The 19,560-nt window shown below is 37.0% G+C and overlaps 2 protein-coding genes across 2 annotated transcripts; both read left to right on the top strand.

Annotated features, from left to right (window-relative positions):
• Positions 1–126: 126 nt before the first annotated feature.
• Positions 127–2,842, top strand: mpeg1.1 (macrophage expressed 1, tandem duplicate 1). Its single transcript, XM_082188360.1, has 2 exons — positions 127–625; positions 907–2,842. The coding sequence occupies exons 1-2, from the start codon at positions 161–163 to the stop codon at positions 2,626–2,628; spliced, it is 2,187 nt and encodes a 728-aa protein (XP_082044486.1). The 5' UTR covers positions 127–160; the 3' UTR covers positions 2,629–2,842.
• Positions 2,843–7,265: 4,423 nt separating this feature from the next.
• Positions 7,266–13,748, top strand: LOC309512405 (perforin-1-like). Its single transcript, XM_082187963.1, has 3 exons — positions 7,266–8,282; positions 8,513–9,050; positions 11,075–13,748. Exons 2-3 carry the CDS (start codon positions 8,521–8,523, stop codon positions 12,096–12,098), a joined length of 1,554 nt encoding a protein of 517 aa, XP_082044089.1. The 5' UTR covers positions 7,266–8,282; positions 8,513–8,520; the 3' UTR covers positions 12,099–13,748.
• Positions 13,749–19,560: the final 5,812 nt, after the last annotated feature.

The following is a 19,560-nucleotide window of genomic DNA, read 5'->3' as shown; positions in this document are numbered from 1 at the left end:
TTGTCTGTTTGTGTCTCCAAGGTAGCCAAACCATGAAGAGGAAGTTCATAGTCTCATGACTTTATTTTCTGACAGATGTGAAACTGAGAAGTGGCTTTATTAAGGAACTCAACAAATGTAATAATCTGCCACATACATTTTTATTGAAGTAGTGTGAAACATGCATCTGGAGATCATGGAAGCAAGAGCATTGTGTCTGCTGATTCTCTGCTGTTTTATCAACATCTGCAACCTTCATCCGCTCATTCGTCCCAGTAATGGACTTCGTTTGTGCCGCAAAAACTCAAGTTTGACCGCGCTGGAGGTTCTACCAGGTGGAGGCTGGGATAACCTGCGCAACATAGACATGGGCCGGGTGATGAATCTGAGCTATTCCCAGTGTCAGACCACAGAAGATGGTGCCTATCTCATTCCAGATGAAGTCTTTGTCATACCACAGAAAGTGAGTGGAGTGGAAACAAACTCGGAGATCATCATGTCATGGCTGGAACAAAAAAGCTCCACTTCAAGCTCCATTAATGCTGATATTTCCTTCTTTTCGGTGCTAAATGCAAAATTCTCCACAGAAAACCAGCGCATGAAAAGCCACCAAGTGAGAGAGAGTTCTGTAACAGCACGGGTTCAAGTAAGTACAAAAGTAAAAGTTAAAAACTTCATACTGAGAGTCGTATGGACTGTATTGATAAGCTGGACAAATACAGAAGATTTTGAAGTAATTCTACGTAAACCAGGGAAAAAAAGTAATTTTGAATAACTTACACTATGGTAACATAAAATCTAAATTACAATTCTAACACCAAAATAAATTAAATATACTACATCTAATAAAATCTACAAGTAAAAAAAAAAAATTGTTTAAAACAAAATCAATCCTTCATTTTCTCATATCAAAAATTTGTTTCTCAGGTCCGTAACCATCTGTACACAGTAAAAGCGTATCCCGACTTCACTCTGGACTCCCGATTTGCGAGACAGGCAGAGGAAATTGCAGACGCTATCGAGAACAATCAAACACGTCAAGCAACTTACCTGTCAGAGAAACTCATACTTGATTATGGTACTCATGTCATCACAAGTGTTGATGCTGGTGCTACTTTAGTGCAAGAGGATTATTTAAAAATGTCTTATGTCTCTAACAGTCAGTCAGACACGTCTTCGGTTTCTGCATCAGCAGGCTTTAACTTCTTTGACAAAGTTAAATTTGATATTGGTGCCAGTACATCCCAGGGAACCTCTAAAACCAGTGGTTATCAAGGTAACATCACATATTCTTTAATGCAGAGCCATGGTGGAGCTTTATTCTACCCAGGCATCACTCTACAGAAGTGGCAAGAGAGTACGCTCAATAATCTGGTGGCTATTGACCGCTCTGGGCTGCCGCTGCACTATTTTCTAAACCCATCAACATTCCCAGACCTCCCAACACCAACAGTAAGCAAAATGGCTTCATCAGTTCGTCAGGCTGCAGAGAAATACTATAAAGTAAACACCATTCCAGGTTGTGTAAGTCCAGATTCCCCAAATTTCAACTTTCAGGCAAATGTAGATGATGCATCTTGTGAGGGTCCAGTCACTAATCTTAGCTTTGGAGGCATTTACCAAAAATGTACTCCATTGACATCAGATGGAAGTGCCATCTGTGATGAGACAGCACAGAAAAACCCAGCCACTGGTGATTATTCTTGCCCTCCAAAGTACAACACCACCCTGTTACACTCTGAGACAGTAGAAAGAGGTTATAATCATTATGAATGCCACAGCCACTGTCATTCATGCGGTTTCTTATGGTTGTCTACTTGCTGTGACCAAACATGTGGTGATGCTTACCGTGTCCGTCGTGCAAAAGTTGAAACCTACTGGTGTTCCTCTACTCAGAAAATCCCTGAGTACTCTGGATACCTCTTTGGAGGTCTATTTGGACCAGCTATGCAAAACCCATTGACCAAATCTAATGGCTGTCCACCAAACTACTTTACTCAACACTTTTTGTCTAATGGCATGATGGTTTGTCTGAGCAATGATTATGAGGCCGCAACAAGATTCTCTGTGCCTTTTGCTGGTTTCTTCAGCTGCCAATCTGGCAACCCTCTCTCGAAGGGTCAATCTCGCTGTCCACCTCAGTTCAGTCAACATCTTGCTGCCATTAGTGATGGCTGTCAGGTACTGTACTGTGTCCAGTCCGGTGTGTTCACTGGTGGTCAGTTAATGCCAGTCCGTCTCCCACCATTCACAAGACCACCAATGGTCAGTATGATTGCCACAAATACTGTAGCTGTAATGACAGAAGGTGATCGTTCTTGGGTGAGAGTTGAACAAACAAAGATGTGGCGACTGGCAAAGCCTGGTGAGATTAACCAAATTGCAACAATGTTGAATGCAGAGTCTTCTTCAAAGATGTCCGGAGGAGAAAAGGCTGGCGTAGCCATTGGTGTAATGGTTCTGGTTGCTCTTGTGGTCACAGGAATGGTGATTATAATGAAAAAGAGAAAGAGGTTTTCTGCCATCAGGTTGAGCAAAGGCTATGAAGAGATTCATAGTGAGGGTCAAAGCGAGAGTAGTGTAGAGATTCAGAGAGAACAACAGATTGAGATTGCAAATGATAACCCCACTCAATCCCTTCTTTCATAACAATTTCTTTAAGATGACGATTCAGAGATTTGCAGAAAAGCTTTATAATGTTAGAATGAATATGATTAGTAGTAGTATTAATAGTTTGCAGCAGCAGTAACAGGTACAGCAGTTATATAGAAGTGATCTCAGTCAGTAACCATTCTCTAAAAATAACTAACATTCACATTCAACATGTTACATTCAACTAACAACCCAAGCATTGGAATAAATCTGAAAGAAAATGATTCTGTTAACGCAATGTCATAAAAACAATTCAACGTAATGAAATCTTGAAAATTGTAAAGTGTGTCTTATAGAGAGATATTTGTGAAATAAGAATACTCTGAAATGAATTAGTTATAGAGAAGATGAGTAAAAATACATTCACAGAATTATGGGTTTTATAAAATTATTTTCTAATGCTTTATTATTGTTATTGATGTATGTGTATATCTAAGTTTTTTGCGCTTGTGTGTCTAATAAATGCTTCATTAAAATAAAAAACTGAGCAAATGTCTTTAACTCAGACATGCAACATGATCAGGAATCTCAAACCAGGCAGACTTACTTTGTAAATAAATTTAAGGACATCTTGATGAAAATCCTGATGTCAAGTTAAGTTATTATATTATCTTAATTGTTGTTAGTGAGATTGTAATAGACTGTTTTATTTTTCATAATTAATTACAACTAGTAATAATTCATTATAATTATTTAGATCAGCTGTAAGAATTAACTTGATATAGTAGAATTAATACCACAACCAAACAAACTGTTTCAATAATTCTAAGAAATGTTAATTTCGTAGTTTGATATGCTACTTGTATGTCTCGGCCATTAAAATAAAAGTTTATTTATGCAATTTGTTGACGCTCCATATGATCTTTACTGAAGTTGTCTTGAGAGAAAACCCATTTGAGTCAGAGGATCTTTGATGAATGGAAAGACAAGGCTGCAGCTTAGCACAAACTTGGGGGTCTTTAGAAGACTTCAAGCTCAGCATCATCTTCACGTCAGAGTGTCTCAGAATAGACCCTTTTCACATTTCCAGGTTTCTCAGAAGCGGAACTCGTCACAGTTGGTTGAACTTCTATTGCGGTGAATGAGAGACTATACAAATATTTATTTTTTTTGGGTGCCCAATTGCTCAAATAGCAAAAGAAAAACTACACAATAGTGGTTTCACAACTTTCAAAAAGAGTAACAAAAAATAAATAGAGCTTGATAACAGTCAGAAGAGAGAAAGATGACATCTTTTTACTCACAGCAGCGTTCGTTTTTTGTAATTCGATGCAAAGGTAATACAATACTAAATTTTAAATGTTATAAATTTACATACATTTAAAAAAAAAATTACATATAAAAACCTTTGAAGGTCTGCATTTCACATCTGTCATCACGGTCTGTGAAAAAGGTCCAAGGGGAAGAAGAAGCAAAGGGCTTGATCTTGTGATCAGTGTTGAACCCTTGTGCTGTGTTGAAAAGCTTTTTTCAAAAACCTCTTGAAAAACAAAAATGGTTGATAGTAGATCTCATTGATCCGAGTATAATTTCATCTCTGTGAAAAAGAAAGCCTGTAATAAAAAATAAATACTCATCTCAATACTACATTAAATACTCAAAATAGTTTGTGTACATGAATGTGTGTGTTTGTGTGCCTTGTGGTGTGAGTGTGCACAGGTCCAAGGCCTTTATGCAAGCACACATGTAAATATGTGAACATGAACATGCTCCTGAACACTAAATGTTTATTTTATTTTATTTTTAAATATTCCCCATTCATTTTCAATGGATTTTAATTTTTGACCAATATAAGCTCAGAAGAATGAGACCTACAATCAGTCAGTTTAAAAAATAAATATTGAAAGGAATTTAAAGAATATCTTTCAAAAATTGAAAGAAAACAAGTTGGCAAAAAGACAATCAAATATTTGATGATAATATAGCATGATTTATAAGCTTTTTTTTTGTAGGCTGGTCATTTTGTGAAAGGTAACACCACAAGTGTGGCTTTGTGCGATTTTGAACAGGATAAAAGCATTTCAAAACAAACTTCCTTAAACAAACTTCCTTAAACATTAAAGCACACTGTGATCAATTGTAGAGACTTTTCTTAAACATGAAGATGCCACACCCTCTCAGGAAGCGAGTGAGCTAATAAGAAGTTGTTCCTTTTGAGGGAAACTTTACGATTCTTTGTCTTCTAGCAGGGTGTTTTGCATATTAAATTGGACTGGGTGTTAAGAGAAGAAACCTTTAAGATTCTTATAATAGTAATAGCCTATGTAACGAATGTCCAAAAATACAAAACTTCTGGAAGGAGGTTATAAAATGTTGTCAGACATGTTTAACAATAAAATTCATTTGAATGTAAAACTTTGTATTCTTGGAATGTATCCAATGGACTTTATACAAACATCAAGACAGATTAAACTTGTAAAATTTGGTCTCCTTCAAGCCAGAATAGCTATTGCATTATGCTGGAAGAGTATGGATGCTCCATCCATGAAAATGTGGATAAAGGAGATATCAAACTGTATCAGACTGGAAAGGCTGACTTATACTGCTAAGTGCAAGCGGAAATGGGAGCTATGGGAGCCACACATAAATATCAGGTAAAATGGAAATGTAGACCTTACTGAAAAAGACTTTGTAAACACTGTCTGTAACAAATTCCTTTATTTTTATTTCCTTATTTAAATGTTTTATAATTTGTTATTATTTGCTTTATGCATTTCTTCTTTTTGTGTAAAAGAAGTGTAAATTGAATATGTATAATGTGAAAGGGTGTATGCTTGTGTACTTGTTCTGTGGTTATAAAACAAGAAGTTAGCAAAATGTAATGTAGGCCTAAATTAAAATAAAGAAAATTAAAATTGCAGTTCATAGACACCCAATCATTCCTTCAATAGAGTTTGAATTAAAACATAAGCGAAACAACGTAAAATAACATGATTACATAGAAAAATTGGATGATTGTACATATTTTAAGAGATTATATCGAGGGTATGGGATTAGGATAGACTGTAAAAAAGGGTACATTTGTTTAAAAAGTGAACTTAGAGTGAAACTTTACATTCATTTGAGTTGTATACCAGTCTTATCTTTGGTATCATGTTAAGTGTTAGCTGCATTTGGGGTGTTTAGTTGCTCTTAGAGGCAAAGCCTTAGAACTCTACCTCATGGTTGTTTTGTTAGGTGAGGGGTATTGTAGATTTATTTGTTAAATATAACAAATTATTGTGAGTCTGATATGTCCACCCACTACAAACACTGTAAAAACATTAGACAATTAATTTGTATATAATTAATCTCCCCAAAAAAATCCCAGTTACTTGTCTTCCTCTTAATTTCTCTCTCATCTTTATTCTTCCGAGCAATGTCTTTTTTCACCTAGAGACTCAAGATGGTACCAATTATCTGTTCTAACTTGCTTTGCATGACAAGCATAGTGATACAGATATAACAGTAGCACCACTATGACTGTTTGCCCAGATGAGCAATCAGTTAAACAGTGTTGCCCTGGACAATAGTCAGTTTGTCATTTTTCAAAGATGCCCTGTCTCCCAAGCCACATTTTTTTTAAATAAAATAAAAACAAAACAGGAATTAAGTTTATCTGGCATCTGCCCTATTTATCAACTACCTGTTCACCTATAGCTTGAGACAATTGCTTCCCTTTAAAAAGTTACTGTATTGACTGTATAATCTCTTCCTCTCGTAAAATGAGAAAGCATAAATTTGCTAACATAGTGCATAATCAAAATGAGTAGGTAGAAATGTGTGTGTGTGTGTGTGTGTGTGTGTGTGTGTGTGTGTGTGTGTGTGTGTGTGCGTGTGTGTTTGTTTGTTTGGCAGTATTAAGACCAACTGTCACTATTACACTAACTCTGTGGCTTCTTTGTCTTTTATATAATGTCTTGAAACCATCAACTTTGTAAACAGCAAGCAAGGCAAATTATCAGCGTATTTCTGTGTTTTGTGAACCCGACACTGTTCGCTGTACCAGAAAAACACATCTATAATCAAAAACACGTTGTCACGCAAAAGTTAGACATATTGAAAAGACACTGACAGCTACTTTGGCTGCGTTTAACTCTTTTAGACATACACTCACACACTTCCCTAAGCACTTCACCGGCAACATTTTGAAGTGCTTTCATCTTCGTCAAGTGGGCGAGGGAAGTTTATTTGGACAGATCTGTCCAAATAAACAAGTCTACTCAGTGGGTGCTTCTCATTTCTTATTTTGTGCATCCTTGCTTCCTTTCCTTGCATCTCAGCTCCACCCCCTGTAGGATGCAAGGGAGGGCTGCATGAAAAGAAAATGATTACGGAAGAATCAAAGGAAAGCTTATTTGTATATTCTTCTTGATATTATTTGTCATCAGCTGTTTTCAAAGGATCTGCCCTTATGTTGTTTAAGTTTGGTTATTTAAGAAATTCATAACTAAAAATGATATGTGTGATATATGGTTTATTTAAACTGAAAAGGTATAGCATTTATTGTGACAGATGTGAGGGGGAGGAGAATTTAGCATCTGTGCATCGGGCGCCAATGGCTGCCTGCTGCTCTGGGTGTGTGTCCAGGGTTTGCAGTGTGTGTGTTCAGTACTCACTACTCCTAGTGTGTGTGTATGAGTAAATATTCTGAGCATACTTGGCCTTCACATGTCACTTACTTGCAAACTGAGAGACAGCTCAATGCCAATTGGTGGAGGTTAATGTCCAGCCACACCCTATATCTAAACCTAATTAGGTCAAGCTCCACCCATTATGTCCAAAGAGGGGGAGCTGGACTTCATTTGGCTCTGCAGTGAGCACCACTTGGAAGAATCCCCACCACTGATGCACAAACTGAGTCTGTCCGGAACATACAAACACCAAATCAAAATGGACAATCAAATTTAAGGGTTATTAAACATTAGAATTAATCATGAATTATACAAACACACACAAATAGAGAGATACAATCGAAATGGCCAATCAAATTTGAGGATATTAAACATTAGAATGAACCATGAATTATACAATCTAACAACCCCTCTATGTTTGACATGAAATACATTTTCATTTTTGAGTTAAAGGCTTCTAAATACAGACTTTTTTTTTTTTTTTAAAGTAGTTCTCATTTTTTCAGGCTTTTGTAATGTTAAATTTGGCATTTTATTTCTCTATACATTTTCTATAAAACATAGACAAATCAAAACATGACACAGTGTGTTTCCACATATCCTAAAAAAAATAAAAAAATACTACATATCATAATTCACATGTCCTGCATGATTAAGCTTGACCTTGCACTTCATCCTGAATTCCCTTATGCGAAGTCTCTTGATAACCCTCCCCCACTGCACAGCTGGTATTCACTATAAAAATAAAATCTAAACAAAACCAGCCAGCGGATGAAATCTGTCCAGCAACAGAAGAAAGGGTCTGAAAGGAAGACACTCCCTTCCACAAATGCCACGGGCTCAAGCTTCCACACAATACTCCTTTTCAACATTAGCATTCCAGAAAGTGACTCAACAGCAATAACATTTTATGAGGAAACTGTATTTTTGGAAGAACAAAAAGAAAAAGGCTTTTTCTGAAGTAGGTCAATATGGTGGTGTAACACAGCTGGAACAGACTGTTGCATGAAAGCTACTCGGTGGATGAAATTGAACTTGGTGAGGTGATATTTTTTTATTTACATTTTGGATATTTTAGTAGCTTTCAATGCTATTTCAGCATAAATAACAGAAAACAAAATGTAATCCATACTTTAAGTATAATTTTAGAATAATATTCTTTCAGTATTTTTATTTTCATTTTGCATGCATATTGCTTCATTATTGTTTTTTTTTCCATTCTGGAAGAAATGAAATATTACATGTGAACCCTCTGTATTTCCCTGTAGACATCATCATGGAGACAAATCACTGTGTTTTCCACGGCTTTCTCTGCATTTCTCTGATCTTGACACACTGGGACACAAGTTCAGCTTGCCATACAGGCTCTCAGGTAGAATGTGAGAAAGCCCCATTTGTGCCTGGTTACAACCTGGCGGGCGAAGGCTTCGATGTTGTCAGGATGCGCCGTAAAGGTGCATTTTTGATCAATGTCAAGTCACACATGGACAACGGCACTTGTACGGTCTGCAAGAACCGCTTTCAGGGAGGGCAGATGCAGAAACTTCCCTCAGCCGTGCTGGACTGGCGTCCCTTCAGCCGCTGCAGCAAACAACTTTCTACTGCTCTTCATCATTCTGTGGACTCCCTTATGAAGAGTTCAACATCACTCATCAACAACAACTGGGAAATGGACCTTAGCCTTGATGACATTGCAAAGGTGATATTGGGAGGGAGCCGCTCAGATATAGCTAAATTTGCCAAGTCTCAGAATGCAATGGATAAGGCAACATTTGCCCTTCATGAGATCAGCTGCACATATTATAGGTAAGTTCATAAGAGTTTGATTCATTTGGCACTGTATTTCTCCTGACTTTTTGGTTTAACTTGACACAGAAAGGTAACAATTGGAACTATATGTGTTTCCACTGTCGAGCCAAAGGCTAGTCGCATTTCCACTGTCCCTTCCGGGGCTTGATCTGGCCTCAAATGGGCTTCCTCGGGGGCCAACGGCCAAGGTTTTTGGCACGCCGAATAACTTGGTCCAGGCTTGAGGAGTGGGAATTTCCCAATAACATGGGAAATGAGAAGCAGTGTTGACCCTCTCCTGACTCAGGTAAACTCTGCCTTTGTTCACGACCACTCCTCAAGCCCAAGTTGGTCCAACTTTGGACCAAGGTATTAGGCGGGCCAAAAACCCTGGCAGTTGGCACAGAGGAAGCCCTGAAAGTGACAGTGGAAACCCGACTAGCCCTGGCACACAGACCTAAAAGTGGGAACACGGCTAATCAGTCTCCTAATACCTTTATTTAAAATTTAAGATATCAAAAAACGAGTAATTTCAAATGATATATAAAATTAAATTGTTGTTTTTTGCAACTATATACTTGGAAAATCTTTAGCCAGTGTTGCATGTATGAGGTAGCCTACATTGGCCTCAAAATTATTTGAAGACTTAAAGCTAAACTACGTAAAAATAACAGTGTCATTAATAAGAGAGTGCAAATAAAATCTATCTTACAAACAATTACTTTACCCAAAATAATACACTTTGATTGAAATAGCATACATACCTACGTCATTCGCCCGTATTATGTGCGTGTGTGTCACGTCATATTCATGCACAGAAAAGTTGCTCCAGCTGTGGGTAGTGTGGAGACGAAGGTTTGTTGTCACGACGAACGATAAAAAGTGACCACGGATCATTCAAAACGGCAAGCCTCTGGTGAATCACCGGTTGTAAAAACAAAACAAAATTGTATTTATTTGTCCATCTGATAAGATGGCCTGTATCCACGTGTAGGACTGTCCACCGGTGCCTCTAACCACATTCATCCGCACAGAGGAGTAGAGCCGGAGCACAACCAAAATACTGTTCCTCCGCAAGACACATGCAGTTTCCTTTTTAACCACTAGAGGGCAATTAGTGCAGCTTTAAACCGACACTTAAAGGACAAGTTCGGTATTTTACACTTAAAGCCCTGTTTACAGATCGTATCTGATGAAATAGAACGGTTAAGATTAAAATTTGGACACATGCTCCTGTCCCGAGAATTTTAGGTTTATTTAGCTTTTGTGGACCTATTTTGCCAAACGCGTCACACCCGTGATTCTTCCGTTGAGAGCTTGAATAATAGACACTCCAGCCCAGTTGGTGGCGATAATGCACCTTTGCCAATTGCAAGCAAACCACGGGCATTTCATTGAATACACAGAAGAAGCAGAAGAAGAAGCGGCGGAGTAATACCGTAAAGGTGCTGCGGTCTCACAGCACGTCCTATTAAGTCAATGGAGTTGGACAAAAAGCGAAATAAACCTAAAATTCTCGGGACAGCAGCATGTGTCCCAATTTTAATCTTAACCGTTCTATTTCATCAGATACGATCTGTAAACAGGGCTTTAAGTGTAAAATACCGAACTTGTCCTTTAAAATATCAGAATATTTATTGATTGATAACAAATTTTCAGAGCAGGTCTCAACTACATTAATACACAATCCAAAGCCAGCTACCAAACAGACGTTAAGAATTTTAGTTTATTTTCATTTTCTCATAGTTCATGAGGTGACTTCATCAAAATGATTTGACATTATTAGGTCATATATATATATATTTGCATGCAACCCTCATCTGACCAAACAATTTAGTCATAAAACACTTGAAAATCAAAAAGTTATAAAAAATTAAAATAAAAAAATAAAACCTAAACATGCTTTACCAAGTACTTTCTTATCATGTCCCTTGACCAAATAACTGTCAAAAAAACACTGAAAAACACATCAGGCAAATTTTTATTTAGAAAACACACTCAGAATCTGCTGACAGATTACTTATTTTTTTGTTCATTTACAGTTACAGAGTTACAGATCACCCAGAGATCAGCACCGAATTTGCAAACCATCTCCAGCGACTTCCGGCACAGTATGATGACAAAACAAAACCCCTGTACCGAAGGACTATAGATACGTACGGCACTCACTACATACGTCAAGTCCATCTGGGAGGCAGAGTGAGACGAGTCACGGCTTTTCGAACTTGTCTTGCGACCCTGAAGGGATTCTCTGAGACGGATATCAAGAACTGTCTGAATATTGAGTTAAAGATGAATTTGGGGTTCCTGCCAGCTAATGCCTCTCTCTCCAACAAATGCACTCAAATCCTTAAAGATAACATGAGCATGGGATTCTACCAGGGCTTCATGACACACAAGATAGAGGTGCTGGGAGGTGAGAAATACTTTCCAGACCTTGATTTAAACCAAAGCCCAACTGAAGCATACCTAAACTGGATGAAGAGCTTACATGACAACCCTGATGTTATATCATATGCTATTTTCCCTCTCCATCATCTGGTGGCGGATCCTGAGGTTAGTGCCAATCTGAAAAGTGCAGTAACAGAGTATATTGAAGAGAACATGCTTTCTGTAGATCACAAGGAGAATCAAGGATGTTCTCAGACACCAAATCTGGACAACAACTGCTGCCCCATGCGAGCCAGCCGTGGCAGGTTGGCAGTGTTGGTGCAGAGAGCCACAGGCCTGAAAGCAGATCTCTTCACACGCACTGACGGTTACGTGAAAGTTTGGTACAACCATATGTATGAGGAGACTGAAGTGGTTATGGACAACAATGATCCTGAATGGAACGTCAGCTATGATTTTGGATCAATTGAGTTTGGTCATGAACTCATATTTGAGGTGTGGGACAGCGATGTCTTTTATAATGACATGGCGGGGAGATGTGTGATCAGACCTGAACGTGGGACTCACTCACACAGCTGTAAATTAAAGCGTGGCATCCTTTATTTCACCTACAACGCTTCTTGTGATGCTCACCTGACCGGACCCAGGTGTAGCAGATATTCACCAAAAACATAAGATCTTTTATTTGTATAAAACAAACTATAATTATAAGGAATATTTCTGCATATACATTTTTAGTTAAAGATGAGATGTTATACACAGATCACATGTAGGCTATAGAAAAATTAAGGGCAAATAAAAAATAGTCACATTTTCATTATTATTTTTGTAATATATTTCCAACATTTATAGTGTTCAAATGTAATGACACATTTTGATGTTTCTTGTTTCTGAGACTTTTAGAAGATTTGTTACTGCAATTCAGAAGACAGAAAATAGTTTTGCTTTCGGTGGTCTGATTCCTATGCGTGTTTGTTGTAATTTAACACAAAGTGAAATATGAGGACTTTTCATTTTCTATAACAGATCATTCAATTAAACATGACTGAATATAGGTTCAATGAAGACCATACACAATGACTTTACAATAAATAAGACATGAAATTCTGAGCTGTGTTTACCCCTCCAAGGTCATTGGTTAATTTCCCAGGGAGCACACATATACTTGTTAAATAACACACAGTGTCTTAGGATATAACTTGTATGCACTGAAAGTTGTATTTTAAAAGAAATATCATCATACACTGTTCGTTGGTTGGCTAGAGGAGAACTGGCCCCCCGACTGAGCCTGGTTTCTCCCAAGGTTTTTTTCTCCATTCTGCCACCTGATGGGAGTTTTGGTTCCTTGCCACTGTCGTCTTTTTCACCTTTGATGCCATTGTCTTTTGGCTTGCGTAGTTGGGGACATTAAATTGAACATTTAATTGAATATGTAACAATAATATTGATCTGCCTGCATTGAGACCATTGTATGAGAACTGAACTGAGCTGGGCTGCGTTTCCCAAAAGCATCGTAAGCCTAAGTTGATCGTAAAAACGATCGTACGACTGATCTTAATATTATGGTCTGTTTCCCAAAAGCATCGTAGCTTAAGTAGCACTTGAAAATCTTCGTAGAACTACGAGTGCTCTGGAGTAATCGTACATCCCCAAGTGCATCGTAAGAAGACAGATTTATGAGGACACCTGCAGGACAACTGGCAGATTACACCTTTAACTTTATTCAAATGCAATGTGATTATAATTTAAGGTTTTGATTGTACTTTATTGTACACTTTATTACTCTTTTTTGTTGTTGGTTAAATTAATGTATAAATTATATAATTAAAAAGGTCAGAAAACAAAACAAAAAAATAGAAATAATTTAATCTAATAATTTTAATCAAAATTAAATGAATGAACAAAAAATAAATAAAAGAAATCCTTTAAATCTGTTAAAAATGACATCTTTGTTTCGCTCTATCTCCTCTAAAAGGACATTAATTTCATATTTTTGAAAGGTATATTTTCTTGTTTTTTGTTTTGTTTTGCAGCCATTTTGTCAGTGCCACCACCTGTAGGTGCTTTATATAGACTTGTCTTGATTGCTAATCCACAACAGATGACAATTATTAGGTTAAACGTTCAGAATACGATTCCATATAAGGTTATATTTCAGCACTTCGCGAATGGACAGCGACTCTTAAGTAGCACGTAGAGCGCATTCTCGCGCGTTCATGTTAAGTGCATTTTTGGGAAACGCTCGTGGAATTGCTGCGAGCGTTCGTAACCTTGCACGTAGAAAGCGCTCTTAAGAGCTAAGATACATCGTTATCGGGAAACCCGGCCGGGTTGAATGTACGATCAGTCGTACGATCGTTTTTACGATCAACTTAGGCTTACGATGCTTTTGGGAAACGCAGCCCTGGACGATGACATCACGGTTTTCTCCAGAGCGGCTATATATATAAATTAATATATATATATATATATATATATATATATATATATATATATATATATATATAATATATAAAATTAATAACTTTTTTACAACAAAATTAAACATCACTGAACTTACTTAAGCTGGACTGTGACTCTTTTTTCTTCTGGAAACAAACTTTGTTGCATTATTTTCCTGTTATCTCTGTAAAGCTGCTTTGAAACAATCTGTATTGTAAAAAGCGTTATATAAATAAAAGTGACTTGACAAAAGGACAAGTCTTCAAGTCATTCGTCCTTCGGATGAGACATTAAACCGAGGTCCTGACTCTCTGTGGTCATTAAAAATCCCAATTGGCCCATTGGCATCTGTCCATTATGGCCTCCTAATCCCATATACTGATTGGCTTCATCACTCTGTCTCCTCTCCACCAATAAGCTGGTGTGTGGTGGGTGTTCTGGAACAATATGGCTACCGTCGCATCATCCAGGTGGATGCTGCACATTGGTGGTGGTTGAAGACTTTAAATGACTTAAAGTGTAGTTTTGTGTCTATACTTGTTCAACTGGTTGATATGGGCTATAGAAAGTAGTAAGTAATTAAATATTTTTTAGAGTGAACATTTAGAACAGTAATGTAATTACACTTTATTAGTAGCTAGTAATTACTTTTTTACAGTAACTAACTTACACATCACAGGTCATGAGCACTCCTATAAGATTAGACTATGCCATGACATGCGGTCACCTTTGGTGTTTGCAAATGTAATGCATGGAATAAATATATTGTTTTGTTATTGTTACTCTCCTATTTGTATTATTACAGCTTGATCGGTCAGTGAAAGATGCAATGGCTGGACACAACAGTCAGTTGCAATTATTTTGCTAGTCCTGAAACAGGAAATGTTACATGAACCTGTTAATTTCTGACCCCTTTGTCATATTTACATTCCCTGAAGGTCCAAAAGTCTGCTCATTTGGATAAAAACGTACTGATTATCGTATGTTTACTTCAAATATCTTGTTGTTAAAGCTTATTTAATACTGTTATACTTGACAGTATTTTCTCTCTCCTGGCTATTTCTTATGGGTGTCAAAGAAGACAGAGAAAGCCAATTGGTCTCAATTGGTGTAATTGCTGTATGCAATGGTGTGATTCATTGAATAAAAAAAAGGCAAAACACAAAATAAACAAAGTGAAGATGAATTTGACTGATACATTTTTTTTATATGGTTTCTATAGATGTTGTGATACAGCCTGTACTGTATTAACTACTGTACATGAAATTAACTTAACTGAATTAACTACATATTCAAAAATTGTTCAGATGTATTTTCTTTCTTTCTTTCTTTCTTTCTTTCTTTCTTTCTTTCTTTCTTTCTTTCTTTCTTTCTTTCTTTCTTTCTTTCTTTCTTTCTTTTCTTTCTTTTTCAGAATATCATGCAGCAATAATCATTATTAGTATTCACTGTATGCCAAAGATTATAAAATAATGTTTCTTGTGTTTTTTTTAGATAAAGAATCATGATAAAGGTACATAATGTTTTTTTAATCTTGATGTCTATTTGCACTCATAATCATCTCATACGTTAACAGTGAAAAACAAAACAAAAACTTGTATCGGTTCTTCACAGTGGGACTGAGGACATTGCTTTTCAAGGTGTTGGCCCAGATACCAGACAGACATTATGTGTGCTGTCATGTGTTAAATGTGTATTCTTTTATTTGAAGACACAATTTCTGTACTACAAGGGCTGTTACACACCTTCTCAAAACATATGGAAAACAATAGGATTCCTTTTTGGAATTGAAATTGGAATTTCCTTTCAAAATTGTGTCTAATGGTGTGATGCCTTGTCTAAAAAATGAGGTAGATGTTTTTGTCTTATACTCACTTAAACTGTTGGTTTTTAAAATGACCCATCAGATAACCCAATGATGGGCTAATATAGCACTGACCTGTTGTGTTATTTTAACCCAATAAACTGGAAAATAACTCAAATAAATACAATAAAACAATAAGGCTGCGTTCAAAACCGCATACTTCCCTACTATATAGTAGGGGAAAAAGTACGAATCCTCTGTATTCATAAAAGAGTAGGTGAGAATTACCTGGGTGACGTACTAATTATCGCGAGATTCGGACGTATGTATACTTATAGTGCATTAGAATATGCCTACTTTCCTACTATATAGTAGGCGAAAACAGTAGCCTGCGTGAAAGAAGCAGTACGTTCGAAACATCAATATTCATAAAAGAGTAGGCGAGAAGTTCCCAGATGGCTTACTGCTTCCGCACAGATTTTTGCAGTAGGCTCAACCAATGGATACTTTTCTGTCCCAGGAGGCCACGCGAGAGGATACGTCATAAAAAAGAGGATACGTCATAAAAAAGTAGAAGAAGAAGAGGATACGTCATACTCGAACATGACGGAAAGGATGGACGAGAGTGTTTTCAAATGTGAGTATTACAAACCAAATCGCATGTGTTGAACTACTGTACAGTAAACTGTTGAATTGTTGAAGGTGTAAAGATGCTATATAGTATGGTAAATTTGTGATTTTGCTGTAAATCACATTTTAGGAGCTCCAGTAAGGACACATACGTCTCCAAAGTGGATTTGCATACATTTTAAACCGTATACATCTTAAATACAATTACTAAATGTCTATTTAATATCTGGCAAGAAAATCTTCTATAAGAATTGCAGATTACTACGTCTAATAGATATGAAATAGACAACTGAGTGATGTATGTGTACTATTGTTTAGGAGAATTCACTGCTGTCAACACTGCTTTCATTAGACGAATGTTTAATACATTTACATAAAGTAACTAAACATAAGTAATCTATTTCATTTGTCCATTAGTACTGTTGAAAAATTGTGGAACATTTATGATGGATAAAAAGCTACTTATCAGCAACAACCTCAACATGTAAATGTAGTGTTGAGCTCATAAATCACAGAGGTAACGTGAATCTTGTCTGGATGTTATAGGGACAGATGAGCACACACATCTGCTTATCCAGTGGAGAGTGGCTCATGAAGCCCTCTTCACCTGAAAGCGGAATGCTGCCATCAAAGGCTTTGAGTGAGTATACAGAAATAATTAAAAATCGATTTAATTGTTTAGTTGTAGTATATTTCAATTATTGTATTTTCAAACAGAGATATTACAGCACTTTTTTGATTCTTGATTTCTCTGCATTTGCTGCAGATCTTTTGTGGTGGAGCAGGACCTGCAAGGCAGAGTGACGATCATTTTGTTACTTCTAATACAGAAATTAAATTATATATTGTGCTGTTAAAATGACTGCTTTTGTATCATGCTTGTGCATTTTTGCAGGATCTGAAATGTCCACTGACTGGGGTGAGCACTGAGGATGGAGGAGCCACAGTAGCATCCTGGAAGTGTTGCGCTACCATGGATGAGACCCTCCATCACTCCTCCTGCCCTCGTTGCCTCATGTGGGCCGGATGTTGCTGTGGCCTCTTCATCTTCATTGAGGCCAGAGCCATCTAGAGCCAGGAAAAGGCCTAAAGATATAGAGGACTTTATCCGGGAGATGGAGGAGAGAGAAGAGGAGAGAGAGCGGAAGGCAGCTGAGAGGGAGGAGAGACTATGGAGAGAAATGGAGGAGAAGGAGGACAGAAGAGAACGGGAGAGATGAGAGAGAGAGGAAAGACAAGAAAGAGAAGTAAGAGAAAGAGAAGAGAGATGACACCGGGAGGCAAGCGAGAAAGAGGAAAGGAGAGAAAAAGAAACAAAAGAAAGGGATGAAAGATTCCTTAAAGATTCATATAAATTATATGACAAAAACATCTTATGATCATTTACACATTTGGGTTAATGTGAATTAAATTATAAATATATATACACATACATACACAGTACTGTGCAACAACAACAAATGGTAGCCTAAGACTTTTATACAATACTATGTATATAAAACAAACAATTTCTAGGCATTCACAGTACATTATAGACTTCTAGAAATGTAGTGATACTTTAAGATTGTGATAAAATTCATAAATTAAATATTTATGAAGTGATGAATAATTAGTAAATGTGTGGTGTAATGTAAAAAAACAAAAAAACACACACTTTAAAACAACAGTTTTATTGGAGTGTATTATATGACTTCTAAATGCATGCAGAGCTCATGCAGGGATTTTCAAGGCAGGTCATGGAGGGTTCAGTTCCAACACACCTGTCTGTAATTTTCAAGTAGTCAGTGCTGTGGCAAAAACAATAATTAAACAATCATCATCTCTGCATAAGAGACACCAAGAATCAAATTGTATTTTAAAAGATATTTATTCTCTTGCAAAAGACTTAGTCACAAAATCACAGCAGCTACCCCATGACGTGAGCAAGACCTGACACCCAGCCCAGGAAATTCCCTTTTTCAAGGTCTTTCCTCTGTAGTTTTCCACTCACCCAGCATGGCCAAATCTAGCTGAACCATTTGTCTTACTGTGTGTGTCTTGCTTACGCCAGGTGCACAAACATAAATATATCCTGTTCACATTCCACAATATAGACATGTGACACATTACTTGGCAATATATGTTGAAGATCAATGGAAATCAAATTTTTCCATTACATCAGTTATTAATTGGTTTAAATTGATTCAGGTGTGTATAATTAGAGTTGGAAAAACTCTGCAGGACAATAGCCCACCATGACCTAAGCTGAACTTGAGACTTTATTTGGTCACTATTTACTCACCGTCATGTTGTTTGATCCCTCTGTTTTTTTGTTTTGTTTTCCTGAACACAAAAGGTGATTTTGGTCAGGTTTGTACTGTTGGTTTAATACAATACAAGTCAATGGACTTTCAGAAGCTTCAAAAGCATCATCAAATAATGCCAGGAAGCTTCTGAAAGTTGGGCTCCATTGACTGATATTGTATGAAACCAGCAGAACAAACTTGACAAAAATCCCCTTTTGTGTTTAAACAATAAAAAAACAGAGGGATCTAACAGCATGAAAGCAAGTAAATAATGGCTGTATTTATATGTTGAGGTGAACTAACCCGTTCACCCACCAAATAGAAATTGTAGTAAATGTATGTATGCATTTACTATTACTACATTACTACTATTACTATTACTATTATATTATAGTAATACCTTGACGAAATAAGCAGCTTTGAGCGTTTCAAAAAAAAATATGCCCGAGACCGTTTCAAAAAAAGCTTTACAAAAATCAATCACATTTATGCATTTGGCAGATGTTTTTATCCAAAGTGACTAAATGTATTTATTACAGGGACAATGACCCTGGACAAACCTGGAGTAAAGAGCTTTGCTGATTGACCAGCAATCTTCTGCTAACCAGTTCAGTGGTTTAGCCCACTACACCACAAAGGTAGTAAAGCTCTAACAAATTTTTGCATGTAATTGTAAACCTAAATGACATTTGGCAAGAAACGGAATGCTGACAACATGAATTGTAAAACATTTTAATCTTCTTAAATATTTTAAAGGTAGTCAAGCTCATGGAGAGCAGGCACAGCAGCAGCCAGATTGTCCCGCAACATGTTCTCCCACTCTTGCTGCAAGGTTGTGAGGATCAGGGAGGCCGTCATCAAGGTCTTCCTCATCCTCTGGCTCAACAATGTCCCCATTGACTAGAGCGAGATTGTGAAGCACAGCGCAGCACGCAACAACCTCCAAATTCCCATGATGGCCTTGCTCACTCTGTGC

This window comes from Leuciscus leuciscus, assembly GCF_965113295.1.
Source record: "Leuciscus leuciscus genome assembly, chromosome: 13".
NCBI classification, from domain to species: Eukaryota; Metazoa; Chordata; class Actinopteri; order Cypriniformes; family Leuciscidae; genus Leuciscus; species Leuciscus leuciscus.
The sequence above is the reverse complement of the archived record's forward strand: the minus strand, read 5'-3'. Positions and strand labels throughout refer to the sequence as shown.